The 26242-nt window shown below is 44.7% G+C and overlaps 2 protein-coding genes and 1 pseudogene across 3 annotated transcripts in view; all 3 read left to right on the plus strand.

Annotated features, from left to right (window-relative positions):
* Window positions 1-26242, plus strand: part of LOC139155762 (zinc finger protein 850-like) — a 36996-nt gene that overhangs the window by 3208 nt on the left and 7546 nt on the right. Inside the window, exons 2-3 of one of the 2 annotated variants that reach the window (XM_070731039.1) lie at window positions 2449-4428; window positions 9800-9896. In XM_070731039.1, the coding sequence (XP_070587140.1) occupies window positions 3276-4428; window positions 9800-9896 (1250 nt within the window). In that variant the 5' untranslated portion in view covers window positions 2449-3275. Of the gene's footprint in view, window positions 1-2448; window positions 4429-9799; window positions 9897-19420; window positions 19509-26242 lie in introns of those variants that run through there. The other variant, XM_070731038.1, reaches the window with a different exon arrangement.
* On the plus strand, window positions 9791-11059 carry LOC139155768 (zinc finger protein 572-like; annotated as a pseudogene).
* LOC139155758 (zinc finger protein 850-like) overlaps window positions 19471-26242 on the plus strand; it is a 44182-nt gene continuing 37410 nt past the window's right edge. The window contains exon 1 of the mRNA XM_070731028.1: window positions 19471-19508. The gene's annotated coding sequence lies outside the window, so the exon portion shown is untranslated. The remainder of the gene's footprint in view (window positions 19509-26242) is intronic.

A 26242-nucleotide genomic window follows, 5' to 3' on the forward strand; every position in this document is an offset into this window, starting at 1 on the left:
CCTCTCTCTTCTTTCTATCTCCCTCCCTCCTTCCCTCTCACTCTTTCCTGCTCTTCCTCTTCCTCCTTTCCTTTCCTTTCTATTGATCTCTCCCTTCTTTCTCTCTTCCTTCCTCTCTTTTTTCTCTCTGTCTTACTCTTTTTTTTTTGGCCTGCAACACCACTCACGTGCACAAATATGTTTTCGGGGCCAGAAGCGCGGGGGCTTCCCAGGAAACATTCCTTTTTCCCACCTGGGACCCGGAGAAGGCAGCTATCAGATTCGGGCCAAAAAGGCTCTGAGGCAGCAGCAAAAGCCCCGCCATCAGCCCAAGCAATTAGTGTGATGAAGTAGGAGTGGGAGGGCGCCAGGCACTGGGCAGTAGCCGTGGGACGGTCGGGGGAACCGCGATAGGCCGGCGGCCGGGCTTGGGTGGCAGGTGGGCCATGGCATGCTGGCGGCCAGATCTGGGTGGCGATGGGGGAACCACGGTAGGCCGGCGGCTGGACCTGGGTGGCGGGTGGACTGCAGCAAGCCGGTTGCCTGATTTGGGCGGCGGGGAGGCGGCGGGGGAACCACGATAGATAGGCTGCCGGGCCTGGGTGGCGGGCAAGCCGTCGGCTGGGTCTGGGCAACGGGGCAGTGGCGGGGGAACCACGATGGGCCAGTGGCCGGGTCTGAGTGGTGGCCAGGGCGGAGCAAGCCAGCGGCCGGGTCTGGGGGGCCGGGCGGCAGCAGGGGAACCGCAATAGGCCGATCGTATTCTGCAGTTTTGCAGCCAAGCCAAAGAGACCGGCTAGCAGGCGCTGCTCCGACTCTGTCTGCGATGGCGGCGATCCAAAGGAGGCAAAAGAGCCCAAGTGTTGGAGCTGCCGCCGCCACCCCTACTTGTAACTTCAAGCATAAACCTCTCTCCCTCTCTCTCTCCTTCCTCCCTCCCTCTCTCTCCCTCCTTCCCTCTCTCCCTCCCTCGCCCTCTCCCTTCCTCCCTGCCTCTCTCCCCCTCCTCTTAATAGTCCCTCCGGAGGGGATCTGGAGTCTCCCTGATCTGTTTGATACTCCTACTCCCGGGAAAGCTGGGTTCTGTCCTGCGATGCCATCCCGGGGCAACAGCTGCCCTCCTGCCCTGCCCCGGGGATGGCGCACCTGGGCCTCGCACTGGAGCTGTGCCTTGTGCCCGGCTTTGGGTCCTGCCTGCATTTCTCCTCCCCCGCAGCTGGCCTGGCCGCACCTCTTCCTAACCTCCCTCCCTCCCTCTCCTCCTCCCATCTCCCTCCCAGCCTCCCATCCGGCTGACAGCTCCCCGGCAATGCAAAGCCTTGAGGAAAAGCCTTATGGGAAAAGAAGGCGAACCTGAGGGGGGGGTCACTGGGCGGTGGGTGTAGATGGGATTTAAAAGGCCCCCTCTCCTATCATTGCAGGGGCGGAGAAAGGTGGACCGAATTCGGAACCACGCCTCCTCTTCCTCCTCCTCTTCTTCCTCTGTCGCCTCCTGGTTTAAGAACCTTCTCAAGCTCAGAAATGGCACAAGGCACAGCTCCAGCGCGGGGCCCGAGCGCGCCATCCCCAGGGCAGGAGGGTGGCTGGTGCCCCTGGAGGGCATTGCAGGATAGAACCCAGCCTTTTGCTTCTGCACGGCAAGGCCTTCAGGCACCTGAAAGAGAATCGTGCTGCCACCACGGCATCCTGAGCAACACGGAGCCTTCCCGGAAGCGGCAGGGGCTTCAGTGGAGCCCAGGGGTTTCCCAGCAGCTACCTGTCAGACTAAGCTTTTATTGCCTGCGAAGAAGCCGCAGAACCGAGCAAACAATTCAACAAGGGCTGCTCCCTGCAGGGAGGGAGAACTTCGCCCTCCGCTCTCCTGAAGGCTTTTGCTCTGTTCTATGGCTTCTTCGCAGGCAACAAAAGCTTAGGCTGACAGGTAGCTTCCAGCCGACTGGGCGTCCCTTGGCAAAGCCGAGGCTTCCTTCGCTGGCACTGGGAAAAGGCTGAACTGCCCCACTCCTGCCTTTGTGCAGGTCTCCGGGAACGGCTGTTTTACCCTTCTGCTCCTGACTTGGTTCAGCCGCGGCCGCCCTAGCCAGTGGACTTCCAGGGTCTCCGGCTGCTTAGCTCCTCTCGATGCAGCTCAGCCGAACAAAACCTCCCGGAAGAGAATCCCAGCGGGGGCAGCAACCAAATAGGAAATTCCGGGTGGTGACAGTCACAAGGCAGGGGAATCCCCGGGGCAGTAAGAGAGCACATGCGCTGTAATAGACCACACACACCCGGGCTCGGGTTCGTAAGGTGAAAATGGTTCTTAAGACAAGGCAAACAAATCTTAAACTCTGGGTTCATATCACAAAAAGTTCGTATGAAGAGGTGTTTGTAAGATGAGTTATCACTGTAATATATATATATTTCTTTTTTCAAATGATATCTAATTATTTTATAAACAATTAAAATTCTCTTTTTCTTTGAATCTTACAGACTAAGAGGATGGCAATAACAGCACTCGGGACAATTGTAAATAACAAGCAACATTGAAAACGAAGAAAATCAAGCGAAAAAATCATAATATTTTCAATTTTTCAAAGAAAACCATACAATTCTCCTCTTCCAGAAGCTGTTAGACAAGAGAGAGAAAATCAAGAAACATTTCAAGCTCAAATAAGCAGATTATGTAAAACTCAAGAATACGTTACATGGTTTTTCCTCCATCAGCAAAAAAGGGAGATATCTGGAAGGTCAGTTGAAATGAAAAGGTCAATAATAAAGCCATGTAGAGCAGACAGTAATGCAGGCCTCTCCCAGTGAGGAAGAAAATGGCTTGAATGAAAGCACCACTAAACAAGGCATTGTCCATATTTTTGATGAACTCAGCTTTGGAAAACAAGATATTGCAAATCACAGCTGTTTATGAGGAGCTAGACAGGAGAAGACTATCTAAAGGTAGGAAAAATTAGTCAGAATAGTTCCCTTGTGATTCTTGGAACAAACTACACAAGAGATAAGCCACAAAAGAACCCCCAAAGTATTAAATCTTTAGTGAACATGGCAACATGGTGGTACGCCAGAAGACACACATGAGGGTGGAAACATATGACTGTACAGATTGTGTGAACATTTCATTAGAAATTCTCAGGTCATGAGACACTAAAGGATGCAGACATAGGAATAACACAATTTGAATATCCGTTCTGTGAGGAAAGTTTCCAAGAGAAAATTCCAGTCTAGTGAAGCACCCAAGACTCGCAAAAAAGAGAAAACATTTGAATGTGCTGACTGTGTAAAAAAACACGGTCACAATTTCAGTCATGAATCACCAGAGGAGTCACACAGGAGAGAAACCCTTTGAATGTCCTGACTGTGGGAAAGGTTTTAGTCAGAGTTACCACTTGGTGCAACACCAGAGGACTCACACAGGAGAGAAACCCTTTGAATGTCCTGACTGTGGTAAAAGTTTTAGTCAGAGTCAACACTTGGTGCAACACCAGAGGACTCACACAGGAGAGAAACCCTTTGAGTGTCCTGACTGTGGGAAAAGTTTTAGTCAGAGTCAACACTTGGTGCAACACCAGAGGTCTCACACAGGAGAGAAACCCTTTGAATGTCCTGACTGTGGGAAAAGTTTTAGTCAGCGTCCCCACCTGGTGACACACCACAGGACTCACACAGGAGAGAAACCCTTTGAATGTCCTGACTGTGGGAAAAGCTTTATTGATAGTTCTCACCTGGTGACACACCAGAGGACTCACTCAGGAGAGAAACCTTTTGAATGTCCTGACTGCGGGAAAAGTTTCAGTCAGAATTCCAGCTTGGTGACACACCAGAGGACTCACACAGGAGAGAAACCCTTTGAATGTCCTGACTGTGGGAAAGGTTTCAGTGATAATTCCAGCCTGGTGACACACCAGAGGACTCACACAGGAGAGAAACCCTTTGAATGTCCTGACTGTGGTAAAAGTTTTAGTCAGAGTCAACACTTGGTGAAACACCAGAGGACTCACACAGGAGAGAAACCCTTTGAATGTCCTGACTGTGGTAAAACTTTTAGTCAGAGTCAACACTTGGTGCAACACCAGAGGACTCACACAGGAGAGAAACCCTTTGAATGCCCTGACTGTGGGAAAGGTTTTAGTCAACGTTACCACTTGGTGCAACACCAGAGGACACACACAGGAGAGAAACCATTTGAATGTCCTGACTGTGGGAAACGTTTTAATCAGAGTCAACACTTGGTGCAACACCAGAGGACGCACACAGCAGAGAAACCATTTGAATGCCCTGACTGTGGGACAGGTTTCAGTAATACTTCCAAACTGGTGACACACCAGAGGACTCACACGGGAGAGAAACCATTTGAATGCCCTGATTGTGGGAAAGGTTTCAGTAATAATTCCAGCCTTGTGATACACCAGAGGACCCACACAGGAGAGAAACCCTTTGAATGTCCTGACTGTGGTAAAAGTTTTAGTCAGAGTCAACACTTGGTAAGACACCGGACGACTCACTCATAAGAGAAACCCTTTGAATGCCCTGACTGTGGGAAACGTTTTAATCAGAGTCACCACTTGGTGCAACACCACAGGAGTCACACAGCAGAGAAACCATTTGAATGCCCTGACTGTGGGACAGGTTTCAGTAATAATTCCAAACTGGTGACACACCAGAGGACTCACACAGGAGAGAAACCATTTGAATGCCCTGACTGTGGGAAAGGTTTCAGTAATAATTCCAGCCTTGTGATACACCAGAGGACTCACACAGGAGGGAAACCCTTTGAATGTCCTGACTGTGGTAAAAGTTTTAGTCAGAGTCAACACTTGGTGAAACACCAGAGGACTCACACAGGAGAGAAACCCTTTGAATGTCCTGACTGTGGGAAAAGTTTTAGTCAGAGTCAACACTTGGTGAAACACCAGAGGACTCACACAGGAGAGAAACCCTTTGAATGCCCTGACTGTGGGAAAGGTTTTAGTCAACGTTACTACCTGGTAAGACACCGGACGACTCATTCAGGAGAGAAACCCTTTGAATGCCCTGATTGTGGGAAATGTTTTAGTCAGAGTCACCACTTGGTGCAACACCAGAGGACTCACACAGGAGAGAAACCCTTTGAATGTCCTGACTGTGGGAAAAGTTTCAGTAATAATTCCAGCCTGGTGAAACACCAGAGGACTCACACAGGTGAGAAACCCTTTGAGTGCCCTGACATAGAAACATAGAAGACTGATGGCAGAAAAAAAACCTCATGGTCCATCTAGTCTGCCCTTATACTATTTCCTGTATTTTATCTTACAATGGATACATAGAAATATAGAAGTCTGACGGCAGAAAAGGACCTCATAGTCCATCTAGTCTGGCCTTATACTATTTTCTGTATTTTATCTTAGGATAGATATATATTTATCCCAGGCATGTTTAAATTCAGTTACTGTGGATTTATCTACTACGTCTGCTGGAAGTTTGTTCCAAGGATGTACTACTCTTTCAGTAAAATAATATTTTCTCATGTTGCTTTTGATCTTTCCCCCAACTAACTTCAGATTGTGTCCCCTTGTTCTTGTGTTCACTTTCCTATTAAAAACACTTCCCTCCTGGACCTTATTTAACCCTTTAATATATTTAAGTGTTTTGAATATGTCCCCGCTTTTCCTTCTGTCCTCCAGATTATACAGATTGAGTTCATGAAGTCTTTCCTGATACGTTTTATGCTTAGGACCTTCCACCATTCTTGTAGCCCGTCTTTGGACCCGTTCAATTTTGTCAATATCTTTTTGTAGGTGAGGTCTCCAGAACTGAACACGGTATTCCAAATGTGGTCTCACCAGCATTCTATATAGCGGGATCGGAATCTCCCTCTTCCTGCTTGTTATACCTCTAGCTTTGCAGCCAAGCATCCTACTTGCTTTCCCTACTGCCTGACTGCACTGTTCACCCATTTTGAGACTGTCAGAAATCACCACCCCTAAATCCTTTTCTTCTGAAGTATTTGCTAACACAGAACTGCCAATACAATACTCAGATTGAGGATTCCTTTTCCCCAAGTGCATTATTTTACATTTGGAAACATTAAACTGCAGTTTCCATTGCTTTGACCATTTATCTAGTAAAGCTAAATCATTTACCATATTACAGACGCCTCCAGGAATATCAACCCTATTGCACACTTTAGAGTCATCGGCAAATAGGCAAACCTTCCCTATGTCACTCACAAACATATTAAAAAGAATAGGACCCAGAACAGACCCTTGTGGCACACCGCTTGTAACCTGACTCTGCTCAGAATACTCGCCATTAACAATAACTCTCTGATGTCTACGCTTCAGCCAGCTGCAAATCCATTGAACTATCCAGGGATTAAGTCCAATCTTCACTAATTTATCTATCAGCTCTTTATGTGGAACCGTATCAAAGGCTTTGCTGAAGTGCAGGTAGGCAATATCCACGGCACCACCTTCATCCAACACCTTTGTGACATAGTCAAAGAAATCAATGAGATTAGTCTTACATGATTTGCCTTCAGTAAAGCCATGCTGATTTGGGTCCAAGAAGTTATTGTTTTTTAGGTGCTGATTTATCCTCTTTTTGAGTAGAGTCTGCCCTTCTTCTGGATAGGCACAACACTGGCCATTCTCCAATGCTCAGGAACTTCTCCTGTTAACAAGGATTGGTTAAACAAATCAGTCAGGGGGGTGGTAGCAATGACAGATCTGAGTTCTTTAAGAACTCTGGGGTGGATGCCATCTGGACCCATTGCCTTATTTATCTTTAATCGTTCAAGTTCTTCTAAGACATCGGCTTCTAAGATCACTGAAGCTGAATCCGTACAGCTGGAAGAAATGCTATATCCCTCTATAGTATTATTTTGTAAGGTGTCTTTTGAGAAAACTGAACAGAAGTAGCTATTGAAATGGTCAGCGATCTCCTTATTGCCATTAATGCATGTATTATTCCCGGTACCAAGCTTCGTGCTGCCGCAGTTTTTCTTCTTCCTATCACAAATATATCTGAAGAAGGTTTTATCTCCCTTCTTTACAGATTTGTCAATTTCTTCCTCTTTTGAGGCTTTAGCAGCATATATTATCTGTTTCACCTCCTTCTGTCTCATTTTATACACCTCTGTATCAGCTATACTTCCAGACTCTTTTTACCTCCTATAGGCAGCCTTTTTCATTGACTATAGCCCTTACATCAATGCTAAACCATAACGGTTTCTTCTTCCTTTTACCTTTAGTTATTTGTCTTATATACAGTCCAGTGGCTTTTAAGATAGCCTTTTTTAATACAGTCCACTGGGTGCTCGCTCCTGCCATTTTATCCCTCCCCTTTAATTCATTATCTAAATACACTGGGACTGGGAGCTCGCTCCTGCCATTTTATCCCTCCCCTTTAATTCATTATCTAAATATTCCCCCATTATATTAAAATTTGTGTTTCTGAAATCCAATACTTTGGTTGCATTATAGGATTGCTCAAAATGAGTTTTTACATCAAACCACAAACATAGATGGTCACTGCAACCTAAATTTTCTGCCACCTTGACCTCTGAAACCCAATTCCTATTCGTAAAAACTAAATCTAGAATATTCTCCCCTCTAGTTGGTGTCTTAACCAGCTGTGCCAGAGCTGCTCCTGTAAAGGCCTCTACTATATTCTTATTTTTGCATGTAAGGGCACTGGGGATATTCCAGTCAACATCAGGCATGTTGAAATCACCCATAACCACAATATCTCCCTTTGCTGCCATTTGCGTAATTTCATCCACCATTTTGTTGTCATATTCCTCAGATTGCCCTGGAGGCCTACATATCACCCCAATTCTAATGATAGAACCTTCTTTATTTTGCATGCAAATCCATAGAGTCTCCAGATCTTTACATGTATTTTGAATTAGTGTTGTTTTTAGACTTTCTTTAACATAAATGGCTCCTCCACCTCCCCTTCTCTCTATTCTATCTTTCCTATTCTGTATATCCTGGCATGGATATTTCCCATTCATTAGAATCCTTAAGCCATGTCTCAGTTATGGCAACCAGATCCAAATTATCTCTAGATATTATGGCCATTAACTCACAGAGCTTGTTGCTCAAGCTTTGAGCATTCGTGCACATTACCCGAAGAACATTATTTTCATTATTAGTTTGCCCCTTATCATCAACAACTACATCTATTTTATTAGCAGCTCCCTTTTCATTAGCTTCCAGAAACTGATTTATCCTCATTGGTCGGGGACAGAAATCCTCCACATCTGGTACATCTCTGTCCCCTTTACCTAGTTTAAATGCCTGTCCAAAAAAGTCCTGAATTCCTGGGTACCTCTGTATGATGGATGCAAACCATCCCTCTTAAACAACTCCCTATTAGACCACCTACTGACATCATAACTTACATAGACAAAACCTTCACCTTTAAACCACTGCCTTAACCACACATTAAACTCTCTGATACAAGTTGTTTTATCCTCCTGGCCACAAACCGGTAACACCTCTGAGAAAGTCACTGAATCAGTTATTTTACCCAGCTCCACACTTAGACATTGAAAATCTCTTTTTACTAAATTAACATTTCTCTGGGACAAATCATTTGTGCCAAGATGCACCACCACATCAACGTTATTACCTTTACTCACAGCCTTGACAATGTTTGTAATCCGCCTCCTGTCCCTGCTGGCAGTGGCTCCTGGGAGACACCTCATCACCTTCACCACATCCTTACTCTATCCCAAATGAACACCTCTAACAATCGAATCACCCACAAGAAAATGTGTCCTCTTTTTATTTCTACTAACTGCCCTTGGTTTGGTGACACTATGCACCTCATTTACAACAACTTCTCCTTTGAACATCCCCTCATTCTCCACCTGAGGGGCCTTGCTAATACCTACAACATCCTTACTATTTAAATCCACAAGAACATTATAGGAATTGGATACAGAGAGACCAAAATTGCTATGTTTTTGCTCAACTACACGTAATCTTCCTGAACCAACAGTTGTCCACAGAGCCCTCCTCCTCGGGAGGCGCTTTGGAAGTGGAGGCTGCACACATGGCTGCATTACAGCACGTGGCTGGGACAATCTTTCCACTTCTGCCTGCAAGCTACAAACTAAGGACTGCAATCTAGAGATATCGCCATATAAACTATATGTCCTTATGCAAAGAGGGCAGCTCCCCAAGTTCCACAAGGTACTACGGAACACAACAGCCAAACAAGTGTTACACTGCACCAAACCAGTCATCTTAACAATGTATAGAAATACAAGTACTTAGCAAGAAAACCAACCCCTATTGCTACCCAACTTTGCTGATTTTGGTTTGAAGTTTTCTCTACTTCCCAGTCTAGACCCACTCCAGCCTAATGTGTGAGTGGTCTGTGCTTAAACACAATCAGCCAATAAATTTGTCCCTTACAGTCTGTAATATCCCCTCCTCCTTGAATTAAAAAAATACAAACTGTAAAAGAGCACCAGTTTTCTCTCCTCTTTCTCTGTGTTCTGAAAGTGCAATTTAAAATGGCTTTCCCCACCTTTTTATACTTCCCAGTCTAGACCCACTCCAGCCTAATGTGTGAGTGGTCTGTGCTTAAACACAATCAGCCAATAAATTTGTCCCTTGCAACCAGTAATATCCCCTCCTCCTTGAATTCAAAAAATACAAACTGTAAAAGAGCACTAGTTTTCTCTCCTCTTTCTCCCCTGTGACTATGGGAAAGGTTTCAGTAATAATTCCAACCTGGTGACACACCAGAGGACTCACACAGGAGAGAAACCCTTTGCCGTCAATCTTCTATGTTTCTATGTTTCTATGTTTCTATGAATGCCCTGACTGTGGGAAAGGTTTCAGTAATAATTCCAACCTGGTGACACACCAGAGGTCTCACACAGGAGAGAAACCCTTTGAATGTCCTGACTGTGGTAAAAGTTTTAGTCAGAGGTCCCACTTGTTGCAACACCAGAGGACTCACACAGGAGAGAAAACTTTTGAATGTTCTGACTGTGGAAAAAGATTTAGTTGCACTTCCAGTCTGGTGCAACACCAGAGGACTCACACAGGAGAGAAACCCTTTGCCGTCAATCTTCTATGTTTCTATGTTTCTATGAATGCCCTGACTGTGGGAGAGGTTTCAGTAATAATTCCAACCTGGTGACACACCAGAGGTCTCACACAGGAGAGAAACCCTTTGAATGTCCTGACTGTGGTAAAAGTTTTAGTCAGAGGTCCCACTTGTTGCAACACCAGAGGACTCACACAGGAGAGAAAACCTTTGAATGTTCTGACTGTGGAAAAAGATTTAGTTGCACTTCCAGTCTGGTGCAACACCAGAGGACTCACACAGGAGAGAAACCCTTTGAATGCCATTACTGTGGGAAAGATTTCAGTCAGAGGTCCCACTTGTTGCAACACCAGAGGACTCGCACAGGAGAGAAACCCTTTGAATGTCCTGAGTGTGGGAAAAGTTTTAGTCAGAGTTGGAGCCTGGTGGAACACCAGAGGACTCATACATTAGGGAATCCCTTTGCATTTCCTTTTTGGGGGAAAGGTTTTAGTCATAATTCCAGCTTGGTGAGACACCAGCAGACTCACACCATTGGGAAACCTTTGAAATGTCCAATCTGTGGACATTAACATAAATCATCCCTTATTACACACAAGGAAATTCACATGAGGCAACATTTCAAGAGTTTAGAGAAGTCTTGAATTTCATTTTTTGAACTCCCATTGAAAATGTAGGTGAATACCGTAATTGATTGTTGGAATTTTGGCCTGATTTAGTTTACTCTCATATTTCTCTGGATTAAATTTATAGGTGGGTAGAAAAGGAAAGTGGAAAATGGCCTCACTCGCATAACATTGACAGGTTTAATATGTTGTGTAAGAATTGTTAAATCTCTGCTGGTAATCTATCTGGTTCTGGGGGTCTTGTATTTTTTTTTTCTTTTTACCATCTCCATTAGCTCCATCATTGTTATTTTTTCATTAAACATATTTTTAATATTCTCAGGCACTTTTGGTAATTTAGCTCTTCCCAAATTATCTCTTACTCTTAATTTTTTTTTGTCATATAATTTTTTATTAAATTCATGAACTGTTGGAAATGCAGTGAGTTACCTGGCTCATTCTATCACATGTGATGGACTTGTCCGGAAGCACGTAAATTTTGGACCCAAATTCAACATTGGATTCAGAAGATTTTAAGAAAGACTATTGATCTTAGATCCAAGATATACCTTCTGAGTATTTTACCAGATAATTTTGATGAAGAAGAGACATATTTAATTATACATATGATTACAGAAGCTAGGGTTGTATATGCACAATGTTGGAAACAGAATAGGATACCAACGGAAAGGGAGGTTTTGAGAAAAACTATGGATTGTGCAGAGATGAGTAGATTGACTTTAAAATTTAAAGATAAACAAGACTCAGATTATTATAAAATTTGGGGGAAGTTTTATGATTGGATAGAAAATTAAGAGATATATTATGTATTAGTAATTGGTTAATTTTGGAAAAATTGAAACAAGAGAATTTGATTCAAGCTTTGCAAGCCAGATGGCAAAGATGAGAAATGGTGGTAGTACTATATAATGATATAACACAAAAATTACTTATTATTTAGATATACTGTAAACATATAGAAATTTATTTTACGATGTAGGTGATATACAGTGGTCCCTCGACTTGCGCGTTCTCGATTAGCGCGAAACGCTGCAACGCGGTTTTTCAAAAAATATTATTTAAAAAAATAAAATATTAAAAAATAAATTTTTTTTTATTCTGTTCCCTGAATGGAGACCGCCGGCCGCTCAATCGGGCCGGCAGGGAACAGAATGGAGCCTTCCGCGGCGGGGCTGGGGGAGCCGAGCCCAGCCCCGTGACATTCGCTTTCCTGCCACCCGATTGAGCGGCCGGCGGTCTCCATTCAGGGAACAGAATGGAGCCTTCCGCGGCGGGGCTGGTAGGAGGGGAGCCGAGGGGATAACCAAGCCCAGCCCCGTGGGATTCGCCTTCCTCCCGCTTGCAGCCGAGTGATCGTGGGCTCCTTCGCAACCTCAGAGAGCTTCCTGGTTTTCGTGAGCTTTCATGCCCAGGAAGCTCTCCGAGGTTGCGAAGGTTACATCTTCCGCTGCCAGCCAGGCCATGCTGGCGGCAGCGGAACAATCGCTGGCTGTCAACTTTTCTTTTTAAAACTGGGCAGGAGCTGACTTGCCTCCCCAGTGCTAAAAAGAAAAGTTGACAGCCAGCGCTGCGAAACCTTCTTGCGACACCTCTCTTCTTTCCCCCCCTCCCTCTCAGGCAACCCATTCACATGCCATTAACTTGCACTGAGCAAGAGACGCACCCTTCTCGCCATCTCGTCGCGCGCGGGTGGGCGTGGCAGACAAAAGACTGCCGCTATTCCAGAGGGGGCATTCCGATTTTCGAAAGAGATGGGAAAGGGGCGGGGCGGCTCGAGTCACGTGACCCGGAGCGCTCCCGGCGAAATGAATGACTTTTTAAAAAAGGGGGTTCAGGCTCAGGAGGACCACGGAAAGCTGCGAAGATGGCGGCGTCGGCGTTTGGCGGCATGGGGATTCTGGCGGCTGGTCTCCTTCGCAGTCACGTGGCCATCGTGACGGGCGGAGGCACGGGCATCGGCAAGGCTATCGCTGCTGAGTTGCTGCATCTCGGTGGGCAACGGAGCTCCCAAAGGAGAGAGCCGAGTAGCCTCTCTGGCAGCGGGCTGATTTCTCCTCCCTTGAGGGAATGCTGCCAGGTTACAGACTCTCCTGCGAGGCCTTCCTCCCTGTTATGGATGGTAGCTTTAGGACTTGGACAAGAGTGACAGGATGTCTCTGGAGATTCTCAGTCTTCCATGGTTGTCCCAAAAGTGCTTTCTTTCAAAAGGCAACTGGACTTTCTTGATTACAGTGATCTCTCGAGGGGCGAGGTGGGGGAGAACGGGAGGCTCAGCATTCCGTCAGCCGCAGCGCTGGCTGTCAACTTTTCTTTTTAAAACTGGGCAGGAGCTGACTTGCCTCCCCAGTGCTAAAAAGAAAAGTTGACAGCCAGCGCTGCGACTGACGGAATGCTGAGCCTCCCGTTCTCCCCCACCTCGCCCCTTCCGGTTTCGGCGTTCGGCAACGGAGTCCGGCGCTGGGCCATGCGGGGCCGCTCATCCAGGGGGGCGTGGACTGGCAAGCGGCAAGCGGCAAGTGATCTGGCGGGAAGACCAAGGGAAGGTTCCTTCAGCCGCCCAACACCTGATCCGCTCCGCAGCGCAGCAGCAGCGAGGAGCTGAAGATGGGGTTTCCCCTTTGCCTTTACCCCATCTTCGGCTCCTCGCTGCTTCCGCGCTGCGGAGCAGATCAGCTGTTGGGCGGCTGAAGGAATCTTCCCTTGGTCTTCCCCACCGCCCACACGCAAACTCCACCATCTTCGCATGTGCGGCCATGAAAAAAATGGCGCACATGCGCAGATGGTGGTTTTACTTCCGCATCCAGTATAACGCGGAAATCGGTTAGCGCGGGAGGTCTTGGAACGTAACCCCCGCGCTAATCGAGAGATCACTGAATAGCTTCTTTTACTAAAGATACATATATATAGAGAGAATTTTTAATTGGCTATATGATATAAGATTAAATTTAGATAAAAGATATTTTATTATTCTTTACATTGTTATAACCTTTTGTAGTAAGACGGTGAGGGGAAAATTTTAAGTTAGAATTTTAAGAATTGCTAATAATGTATAAAATTAACAGAAACTTTTATACGGGGAAAGATAAGACCCTCCATGGAACGAGTAATGAGAAAAGAGGGGACAAATTTGTAGATGATACCAAACTGACAGGAATAGCCAAATCTCCAAAAGATATAGAAGGATCTTGACAGATTTTAACATTGGGCTCTATCAAATAAAATGAAATACAATGGTGAAAAAAGTTAGGTTCTACATTTAGGCAGGAAAAACAAAATTCACATGTACAATATATGTGGTACATTGCTCAACAGTAGTAACTGTGAGGGATATTGAAGTCCTAGTGGACAACCATTTAAATATGAGCCAGCAATGTGCAGCAGCTGCCAAAAAAGCCAACACGGTTCTAGACTGCATTAACAAAGGGATAGAATCAAGATCACACAGTGTTAATACCATATACAGTGAACCCTCGAGTTTCGCGTCCTCAAGGATCGCGAAAGGGCTATTTCGCTAGTTTGCAACCCGGAAGTAAACTCCACCATCTACGCATGCGTGCCCTTCCACGCATGCGTAGATGGTGGAGTTTCCCCGCCGGGCAGAGGCTTCCCTGGGTCTTCCCCCTCTTGCCCCGTAAGACCCCAGCGGCGGTGGGCTGGAGCGAGAGCTTGGGGCACCCTAGCTCCGCTTCCCAGCTGGGAAGCGGAGCCGGCAACAGCGTGGGCGGGCGGGCGGCGCGCGCGAGCTTGGGGCAGCCTAGCTCCGCTCCCCAGCTGGGGAGCGGATCTAGGGAGTCCCCCACCGCGCGCGCGTTGCTGGGGAAAGCGCGCGCGCTTGGGAACATCCCAGCTTCGCTCCCAGCTGGGGAGCGGATCTAGGGAGTCCCCACCGCGCGCGCGTTGCTGGGGAAAGCGCGCGCGCTTGGGAACATCCCAGCTTCGAAGCTGGGATGTTCCCAAGCGCGCGCGCTTTCCCCAGCAACGCGCGCGCGGTGGGGGACTCCGTAGATCCGCTCCCCAGCTGGGAGCGAAGCTGGGATGTTCCCAAGCGCGCGCGCTTTCCCCAGCAACGCGCGCGCGGTGGGGACTCCCTAGATCCGCTCCCCAGCTGGGAGCGAAGCTGGGATGTTCCCAAGCGCGCGCGCTTTCCCCAGCAACGCGCGCGCGGTGGGGGACTCCCTAGATCCGCTCCCCAGCTGGGAGCGAAGCTGGGATGTTCCCAAGCGTGCGCGCTTTCCCCAGCAACGCGCGCGCGGTGGGGACTCCCTAGATCCGCTCCCCAGCTGGGGAGCGAAGCTGGGATGTTCCCAAGCGCGCGCGCTTTCCCCAGCAACGCGCGCGCGGTGGGGACTCCCTAGATCCGCTTCCCAGCTGGGGAGCGAAGCTGGGATGTTCCCAAGCGAGCGGGCACCCAGGGAAGCCGTTGTGCGAGCAACGGGGTGGGCGGGCGAAGGGCGGGCGGCAGTAGAAGCAAAAACACCATCTGCGCAAGCGCAGATGGTGTTTTTACTTCCGCACCGCTACTTCGCTAAAAATCGATCATCGCGTGGGGTCCTGGAACGGAACCCTCGCGATGATCGAGGGTTCACTGTACTTACATCAACTTTTGCAGGAGGATTTGGCTTTAAGTAGTAAACACCTCTAACTGGAAAACCAGTAGCAGTGACTTTACCATTCTTAATGATGTAAGCTTCTGTTAGTTTATGAGTATTAGGTATTTATCATCTTTTATAATATTCATATCAACCATTCCCAATATGAGTGTTTCTGGTTCAAATTTGATCTCTATTCCGGTTATTTCCTTTATCCATTTCCATTTTAATTTTCAAAATTGTCTAACTTTCCCACAGGTCCACCACATATGAAAGTATGTGCCTAAATCGTCTTTACACTCCCAACAGTTTGGAGACATTCCTTTATAAATTTTTGCTAGTTTAACTGGTGTAAGATACCAACGATAGAAAGTTTTGTAAAGGTTTTCTTTATATGCAGAAGAGATGGTAAGTTTTTAATTATAATCCCAGAGGTTTTCCCATTTATCTAGCTCAATTGTGTGGGCTATATTTTGGGCCCATTTAATCATAACCTCTTTGACTCTCTCTTCCTCCATTTCATTTTTAAGGAGGCATCTATAATTGTAATTCCAAAGGTTTTCCCATTTATTTAGCTCAATCGTGTGGCCTACAGTCTCTTGTTTACTAATACTACCCAATCTTTTAATCATAAAGCAGAGGCAGCTTGATAGTATAGCTTCTAATTTGGTAGACCCATGCCTCTTTGTTTTTTTGCAGCTTGTAAAAGTTTGCATTTAATTCTGGGTTTTTCCCCCTTCGAAATAAATTTTGTAACCGATTTATCCAATTCTTTGTAGAATTTTTGTTCATTTCTAATTGGGGCTGTCTGAAATAAATAAAGGACCTTTGGGAGTACGTTCATCTTAATTACTGAAATTCTACGTAACAGGGATATCTATAATTTAGACCACTTTAATAGATCTTTCTGGATATCCTTTAATAATTTTTGGTAATTATCTTCTTTTATTGAAGTACATTTAGCTGTTAGCCAGATTCCCAAATATTTAACTTTTTTAACCAACCTGATTCCTATGCTTTCTTCCAATTTCTTTATGTGTTTTTTAGACAGATTTTTAGTTAACATCTTCATTTTATCTTTGTTAATTTTGAGTCCTGCTACTCTTCCAAAATTTTCCATTTCCCTTAGTAATTCCAATCCAGAAGTTAATGGATTCTCTATAGACTATGTCATCCGCTAAAGCTTATGTTCTGTAATGTTTATCTTTGTAATGTTGATTTTGTAATGTTGAGCATTTGCCCAGGTTCGCCTGGTGCACCAGTTGCGACCGTATTTGGACAGGGAGTCTCTGCTTACAGTCATTCATGTCCTCATCACCTCAAGGTTCGACTACTGCAACACTCTCTACATGGGGCTACCTTTGAAAAGTGTTCAGAAACTTCATATCATGCAGAATGCGGCTGCGAGAGCAACCATGGGCCATAGTTGATACGCCTATCAATGTTATTTCTAAGGTGCGTGGCCGCGCACCCCAAAATAACTTCCCAGGCAGCCTTTTCTAAGGCCGTGCAACGGGAGGTGCCGCCCGCCCCTGCCCCCCACCCCAGGCGCCTCCAGCCCCTCTTGCCCCTGGCCTCCCACCGCTGCTCGCCTGATCTGCCCCTCTCTCCGGCTTTCTCCTCCATCTCCTGCCTTGGGACGCAGCTCCTCCCGCAGCGGTGGCGGCTGCAGCTTCTCCTCATCTGGCCGCTAGTGAAGGGGCTGCAAGAGAGGAGGGACAGGTGTTCTCGAAGCACTCCCAGGCTATAAGAGGATTTTCTCTGAGTGCTCCGGGAGCGCCCGCCCCGCCCCTCTCGAATTGCAGCCCCTTCGCTCGGGGCGCTTTCCCCGAGCGCTTCAGGTATGCCTCAAAATAAGAAAAACCTTCCGCGACCTCCAGAGAAGAAAGGAAGAGAGAGAACGAGAGAGAGAGAGAGAGAGCAACAGACAGAGCGAGGTAGAAAGAAAGATAGGGAGAGAGAAAGATAGCAAAAGAGAACAGGAGAGAGAAAGAGAGAGCAACAGACAGAGCGAGATAGAAAGAAAGAGGGAGAAAGTGAGAAAAAGAGCAGGAGGGTGGAGAGAGAAAGAGAGAGAATTTTTTTCCTGTTTGTCTGTCTGTCTATCTATCTGTTTATCTATCTGTTTATCTATCTATCTATCTATCTATCTATCTATCTATCTATCTATCTATCTATCTTTCTTTCTTTCTATGCCGCTCAGTCCCAAAGTGACTGCCGCTCAGACACTATACTTTTCCGGCCACACAGAAATAAAATTTGAGAGAACATTGACACCCATGTCTCGTCAAAACTCCACATGGCCTGCACTGGCTGCCGATCAGTTTCTGGTCACAATTCAAAGTGTTGATTATAACCTATAAAGCCCTACATGGCATCGGGCCAGAATACCTCTGAAAGCGCAAAACTTTTACCTTAGACTACAACCTCACTCCTTTCCTAAGAGGTGTGTAAGGTGTAATTGCACCAATGTGTCTATCATCCCTGTCCTACTGTAATATTGCCCAAATTTACCTCTACGTATTTTGCTTTTGTTGATATTTATACCTATTATCATGTACACATTTTACAAATAAATAAAATAAAAATATGTCATTTAAAAAATAAATTTAGGAGAAAATATCCCCCCCTTTTTTTCTGTTGGTCTTGTAGATATGTATGTTTTGTACTTTATGCATTGATTAAAGACTAGAAAAACTGCAGAGAAGAACAACCTAAGTGATTGGGACTGGAGGCTAAAACATATAAAATACGATTGCAGGAACTGGGTATGTCTAGTTTAATGAACAGAAGGACCAGGGGTGACGTGATAGCAGTGTTCAAATATCTCAGGAGTTTCCACAAGGAAGAGAGAGTCAACCTATTCGCCAAAGCACCGGAGGGTAGAACAAGAAGCAATGGGTGGAAACTAAACAAGGATAGAAATAACTTAGAACTAAGAAATTTCCTGACAGAACAATTAATCAGGGGAACAGATTGTTTCCAGAAGTTGTGAATGTTCCAACACTGGAAGTTTTTAAGCAGATGTTGGATAACCATTTGTTTGAAGTAGTGTAGTAGGGTTTCCTGCCAAAGCAGGGGGTTGGTCTAAAAAACCTCCAGGATCCATTCCAACTCTCTTGTTGTTTTTATTGTTATTGTTGTTGTTATTTTAAGTCTGGTTGTCAGTTAGTCATTTAATTTGATGGGTACTCTTTTGCTTTTTTACAAATCCTTTTGGAAACATTTCTTCCACCATATATAGGCTATCACTCCCTTTTTCCTAGATCCCATTTTCTAAACCCTGCTGCATACTGTTCCTCTCTCTGGAGACTTCCTTGTAGGTCAATTTACAGAGGAACATGGTATTTAGTGGATATAAAATTTCCTCCCTGAGGTACAGTATACTGGTTGCTCTTGGATGCAGACCACAAGAGTGAAGTTGGCTGCCTTACAGTTTCTGGCCTAATGGTGCTACCATGTAATACATCCTTGGGAGCCATAGGAAACCGGTCTTGGGATGTAGAGAGGTTTTGATTTCCACAGAGAGTCACCCTTAATAAAGATGATTGTGTCATTCTTCAAATTTTGGGCTCAGAAAAATTAGAGGTAAGTGGCCTTCAATCTGATGTAAATGTAGTTCATAAAATCATCTGCCATAATGTTTTGCCTGTCAATGAATGTCTCAGCTTCAAACGCAACAACACACAAGCACACAATAGATTGAAACTCAATAACACCTTGAAACTTAACTTCAGAAAATTCGACTTCAGCAACAGAGTGATCAATGCCTAGAATGCACTGCCTGACTTTGGTTCCTTCCCCAAACCCCAAAAATTTTAACCTTAAATTACAGTCGACTTCACCCCTTTCCTAAGAGGTCTGTAAGGGGCGTCCATAAATGCACCTACCATCCCTGTCCTACTGTAGTATTGTCCAAATTTATCTATACCTATTTTGGTTTTGTTTATATTTATACCTGTTATCATGTATACGTTTTGACAAATAAATAAAATAAAAATATGTCCTTTAAATAATAAATTTAGGGGAAAATATCCCGCCCCCTTGCAAACGCCTTACGTAGAGAGGGGACAAGAGTGTTTTTCTTCTGCTATCAGATGGCAATTAGATAGGCCATATCGGTGCCAGAAACGTGCCTAATCCAGGAGTTAAAACCATCGAGTACCGAATTACTAGAAGAGATCGGAAGAGAGAAGAAACGCGGAGGAACTTCCTCTTCCGGAAGACTCACTGGAGGATGGTGGGGTGCAGAGCGGATCGAAGCATCAGCTGGAAGGTGAGTTGAGGGAAGGGGGGGGGGGAGAGTCCGGGAGCAAGTCGGGCTGTTTGGTTTCCTCCACGGCCTGGAAGCAGAGAAGCAACCGGGCTGAAGCGTGTCAGATGCTGGTGCTGCAGGTTCCTCCCCTGCCAAATTTAATCCCACTGGTGCTGCACTCTGTGAAACACGTGGCTGCAATTTTCTGCTGGTGGAAGATTGAAAAATTCTCAAGTTAAGGTTGATTCTCTGGGAATGGCTTCCCTCCAGGGGTTGTGGGTGCTCCATCACTGGGGGTGGTGGGAGAGTTGGAAGGAACCTTGCGGGTCTTCTATTCCGACGCCCTGCACAAGCAGGAGACCCAATACCATTTCAGGCAATCGGTTGATTATTCTCAGTGTCAGGAAAATTCTCCTTAGTTGTTGGCTGCTTCTCTGCTGGGTTAGTTTCCATCCGCTGCTTCTTGTCTTGCCTTCTGGTGCATTGCAAAATAAGTTGACCTCCTTCTTCTTGACCCCTCAAGTGTTGGAAGATGGCTGCCATGTCATACCTAGTCCTTCCTTTCACTGGACTAGACATACCCAATTCCTGCAACTCTTCTTTATATCTTTTAGCCTACAGCCCCCTAATCATCCCTACTTCTCTTCTCTGTTCTTTTTATAGAGACTCTGCTACACTTTTTAAAATATTGTGGTATTCAAAACACGTTGCAGTAATCCTAAAGGTGATCTTTCTAAAGCATTATAAATTAATATTAATACTTCACATGATCTTAAATCTAGCCCTCTCTTAAGGCAGTTTTTGCTTTTGTGGCCCCTGCAATCACACTGTTCGCTCTTTTTAGGTGATTGTTCACTACGATAGGACTCCAAGATCCATCTCACAGTTACTGCTATTGAACCAGATTGTATCTATTCTGTACCTTGCCATTTGGTTTTTCTTCGCTAAGTGTACAACCTACTTTTTCTCTCTTTAATTTCATTTTGTTGGATAGGGCCCAGTGTTCAAATCTATAGATAGTCAAGTCCAAAGTCCACAAGGAAAGTCTGAATTTTACAAAATGGTATCAGAAGAGGCAGTTAAAAATGAGGGGCTAATTGTGAGAAGAGACTAAGAGGGATTGAGAATACCTACACAAATAATATATTCAAAAGGAAGAAAATGAGTTGGGGAAGTTATTAGTACAAAAATAAAAGAAATGGGGGGAAAGGTTAAGAGAGTAGAATTGGAATGGAAATATTTACAATAATGGAATATTTGAGAGATTAAAAAATAATGGATGATTGACGGTGGAATGTCATGTAATTTTTTATGAATTATTTTATTATACCTAATTTTGTTAACAATATTAGCTGTGTATCAGTTTGTATAATTAGTATAAATATTTTAGTTAAAAGGTATTTTAATAAGTTAATTTATATTTATAAAGATTATAATTTATATAATATATAAAAATTATAATTTATAAAGAACTCAGATCTGTCATTGCTGCCCCCCTGACTGATTTGTTTAACCAATCCTTGTTAACAGGAGATGTTCCTGAGGATTGGAGAATGGCAAGTGTTGTGCCTATCCACAAGAAGGGCAGTAGAGAAGAAGCTGGTAACTACAGGCCAGTTAGCTTGACATCAGTTGTCGTTAAAATGATGGAGACTCTACTGAAAAAGAGGATAAATCAGCACCTAAAAAACAATAAATTATTGGACCCAAATCAGCATGGCTTTACTGAAGGCAAATCATGTCAGACTAATCTCATTGATTTCTTTGACTATGTCACAAAGGTGTTGGATGAAGGTGGTGCCGTGGATATTGCCTACCTGGACTTCAGCAAAGCCTTTGATACGGTTCCACATAAAGAGCTGATAGATAAATTAGTGAAGATTGGACTTAATCCCTGGATAGTTCAATGGATTTGCAGCTGGCTGAAGCATAGACACCAGAGGGTTGTTGTGAATGGCGAGTATTCTGAGCAGAGTCAGGTTACAAGCGGTGTGCCACAAGGGTCTGTTCTGGGTCCTATTCTTTTTAATATGTTTGTGAGTGACATAGGGGAAGGTCTGGTAGGGAAGGTTTGCCTATTTGCCGATGACTCTAAAGTGTGCAATAGGGTTGATATTCCTGGAGGCGTCGGCAATATGGTAAATGATTTAGCTTTACTAGATAAATGGTCAAAGCAATGGAAACTGCAGTTTAATGTTTCCAAATGTAAAATAATGCACTTGGGGAAAAGGAATCCTCAATCTGACTATTGTATTGGCAGTTCTGTGTTAGCAAATACTTCAAAAGAAAAGGATTTAGGCGTAGTGATTTCTGACAGTCTCAAAATGGGTGAACAGTGCAGTCAGGCAGTAGGGAAAGCAAGTAGGATGCTTGGCTGCATAGCTAGAGGTATAACAAGCAGGAAGAGGGAGATTATGATCCCGCTATATAGAATGCTGGTGAGACCACATTTGGAATACTGTGTTCAGTTCTGGAGACCTCATCTACAAAAAGATATTGACAAAATTGAACGGGTCCAAAGACGGGCTACAAGAATGGTGGAAGGTCTTAAGTATAAAACGTATCAGGAAAGACTTAATGAACTCAATCTGTATAGTCTGGAGGACAGAAGGAAAAGGGGGGACATGATCGAAACATTTAAATATATTAAAGGGTTAAATAAGGTCCAGGAGGGAAGTGTTTTTAATAGGAAAGTGAACACAAGAACAAGGGGACACAATCTGAGGTTAGTTGGGGGAAAGATCAAAAGCAACATGAGAAAATATTATTTTACTGAAAGAGTAGTAGATCCTTGGAACAAACTTCCAGCAGACGTGGTAGATAAATCCACAGTAACTGAATTTAAACATGCCTGGGATAAACATATATCCATCCTAAGATAAAATACAGAAAATAGTATAAGGGCAGACTAGATGGACCATGGGGTCTTTTTCTGCCGTCAGACTTCTATGTTTCTATTAGTTTGTTATTTGATGGACTGAATTATATTGGAAAGACCCTATTGGTCTTTCGAAAGGCCGTGAAGACCCGGCTTTGCTGGCAGGCCTGGGGGCTTGAATACTACCACCTTTCACGGCCAAACTGTATTGATTGGATAGATATGTGTGTTAGGTCTATTGGATTGAGCATAAATTTATATTACAGGATTTTATGGTTTATAATTTTAGAGTATTATAATTTTAATATTTACTTCTTTCTACTATATTGTATTGTTTTATGTTTTTGTAAGAAGCCCTGAATCCTATGGGATTGGACAGCAAATAAACAAACAAATAAATAAATAAATAAATTGAACTAATTGAATTAGTTTTTAACATTGACACGGAAAAAAAGAATAAAGAAAAGGGAAATATATTAGACTCTAGTAGGTCAATTGTTGGAAAGATATGTAATTTAGAAAATTATTACCCTTTTTTATAAGTTTGTTTTATATAAGATTTGTATTTGTATTTCTCTCTGTCACAGAAAGGATGTTCAAATGGTGTTATTCCTGTGTCTGCATCTATTAGTGCTTATGTCCAGTATATTTGGCGTCAGCCTGCCAGGAAAGCAGTCAAAGGTGTCTGCGAGCTATGACTGATGTGACCATGCTAGAGGATGGGAACCTGGCCGCTTGTAGGGAAGCGAGCGGCTACTAGCATCTTGGCTATGTCCTGGTGAGATCTGGTATCTGCCGCTGGAATCCTTTCCTGCAAGTCTTGTAACAAGGTTGTTAGCTCTAGAAAAGAAGGAAGCCAAAGTGGCTGCCCTTACGGCCCAGGCGCCCGTCTGATGATTCATGACGAGGATCTGCTCAAGTCTCTTGTCCTCCAGCCATAACAGCTCTGCTGCATCGCCAGGAAGATTGGTGGGAGATAGGAGAGCCGTAACTGCTGGAGCGCTGAGTGTGGGAGCTAATTTTGGGGCAACGGTAAAGAATTAATTAATTAATTATTAATTAGATTTGTATGCTGCCCCTCTCCATAGACTCGGGGCGGCTCACAGCAATAATAAACAATATATAACAAATCTAATAATTTAAAAGAAACACTAAAAGCCCCATTATTAAAAGCAAACATACACACAAGCATACCATACATAACTGTATAGGCCCGGGGGAGATGTTTCAATTCCCCCATGCCTGACGGCAAAGGTGGGTTTTAAGGAGTTTACGAAAGGCGAGGAGGGTGGGGGCAGTTCTAATCTTTGTGGGGAGCTGGTTCCAGAGGGTCGGGGCTGCCACAGAGAAGGCTCTTCCCCTGGGTCCCGCCAAACGGCATTGTTTAGTTGACGGGACCCGGAGAAGGCCAACTCTGTGGGACCTAATCGGTCACTGGGATTCGTGCGGCAGAAGGCGGTCCCGGAGATATTCTGGCCCGATGCCATGAAGGGCTTTATAGGTCATAACCAACACTTTGAATTGTGACCGGAAACTGATCGGCAACCAATGCAGACTGCGGAGTGTTGGTGTAACATGGGCAAACCTAGGGAAGCCCATGATTGCTCTCGCAGCTGCATTCTGCACGATCTGAAGTTTCCGAACACTTTTCAAAGGTAGCCCCATGAATTTCCTATCATTGGTCAAGGATAGAGTCCCTGTTGAAGAGGATTACCACTGCCCATGGACAAAGAGGGGTGGACATGGTGTCACCTGGGCCTCCAGCGTACATAAGGAGAAAAAGGGATTGATATCTGACCCAGGAATGGCATAAGGGGCTGCAGCAGAAATGTTGCCAACGTTGCGAGCTTTAAATAAAGAGCAAAAGAGGGTGGGATGGAACAGCCCCACCGTTGCTGGGGGTTCTGGGTCTATGCCCTCATCATTGGATAGCTCTATATCAGGACCCCCTTCGTCCTCCTCAGAAGGATTCCTGAATTCTGCCACATAGGTAGATATAGACATATTTTGTCAGTTATGGTTCTGAGGGTGACTCACGAGAGGTGGCATATTGAGTTGAGGAGCAGTGGCAACAGAGGTTTGGTTCCCCTCATGAATTGCATGCACTGTGCAATACTCTGAGTAAGAGCTGCTGAGATAATGGCTTGTACATTGTTGGGATCCTGTAAGAATGGAATAGAGGGAAAGGCCTGGACAGACATTGCAGGAGGAGCAGGAGTTTGAAATAAGATGGAAGGCAGAGAATCAGGAGGAGGGGGAGGAGAAAGAGGAGAGGAGTAAAAGAGTTAAAGAAAAGCCCCAAATATCAGTATCTGCCAGTACTAAATGATTAGAACCCATCAGGGCAGAATTGCTGAGAGGTATCCCCCACTCGTGACAGCATGAGATTTTGAAGCCTGGTCACAGATTTTAGTTAAGGCCTTATGCAGCCTAGTTTCAGATTTTTTTGAGGCCTTGCTGGCTTTCGGCCTACCCTTCTTTGTCTTTAAGACACGTTTCCTGGAATGAGCAAATGAGTAGCCTAAGGCACTGGCACCTGGAGAGTTAGATTCCCCTTCAGGAGCAGAGGGCAATAAGGATTGTACCTCTGAGCCTTGAGCCATTGGGTTACTGCCAGCCATTGAAGTAAAGGCCCAGATAAAATGGCTGATGCAAAGCTGTGATTATAAAATGGCTGCCAGCAGTTAAGAATTCGAAAAGGGGGGGAGGCCTTTCCTGAGGGGATTAGCTCTACTCAGATATAGTCTCCTTTTTTTATTTTATTCTTCTTCTCGTTTCTTTTAATACCAATCAGTGAAAATTTTGGAAATTGAAAGAACACCCCCCCTCCCTTGAATCAATTAATTAAATTACCAGTAATTTCTGCTGATGATGATTATCATTAAGAGCCCAGGCTCAGGCAGTGGCAGGAGTGCTCCGCAGTGAACAAGCACCCTGCCGAGAGCCCCAAGAAACCATAGCTGAGAAATTATTCAGTAAAAGGCAAATTGCTGCCGAGCCCAGCTGCCACCGGAGCCAATCAGCTGTTAGGCGGGAAGGAAGCAATTAATCAAAGCCAGGCGCCGAGAAAACCCGAAAATGGAAGAGAGGCTGTGAGGGAAGGACTTACAAAGGCATGGGGGAAGGAGGTACCTCTGCCCAGCTTTGGCTCGTAGAAATAGAAAAGTAGCCGATAAGAGGTTGGCAGGCCTGGGCGGGGGTCGAGCACGGAAAGATGAACCTCCCCTCGCCCCTGAATAGCCCTTCCTGTGACAGCAGCCAGAAGGGAGGAAAAAGCAATTCTTTCTTCTTCTTTTTAAAAATATATATTTATTAAATTTTCCCTTTTTTTAAAAAAGTACATAATCATATTTACAGATGAATCTACATCGTATATCGACATTGTCTTTTATTACTTTTAGATTTCTTGATGTTTTATTTCAATGCTTCTTTTAAGTTTCTTTTTTTTGTCCACTGGTACCATTTTGTCCAGGTTTCATAATAGTCCGAGTCTTTTCGATTATTAAGTTCCATTGTCAATCTGTCCATCTCTGCACAGTGGTATATCTTCTTGATGACCTCGTTGTCTTCAGGTATTTGCGGATTTTTCCAGTTCTGTGCAAATACAATCCTTGCAGCTGTTGTAATATGCAAACTTAAATATTTTACATTTTTAGAATAGGTACCTCTCATAATACCCAGTAGAAAAAATTATGGCGTATATTCTATTTTTGTATTTCTTATTTGACACAACCAATTATTTATTTTCTTCCAGTATTTTCTTGTCTCTGGACATAACCACCATTGGTGAAAGAAGGTGCCTTGAGTGTTTTTACATTTCCAACACGTTGGGCTGTAATTTTTGTGCATTTTAGCTATACGTGGGATCAGGAGATTG

Source organism: Erythrolamprus reginae, unplaced genomic scaffold, assembly GCF_031021105.1.
Source record: "Erythrolamprus reginae isolate rEryReg1 unplaced genomic scaffold, rEryReg1.hap1 H_53, whole genome shotgun sequence".
Classification (NCBI taxonomy): domain Eukaryota; kingdom Metazoa; phylum Chordata; class Lepidosauria; order Squamata; family Dipsadidae; genus Erythrolamprus; species Erythrolamprus reginae.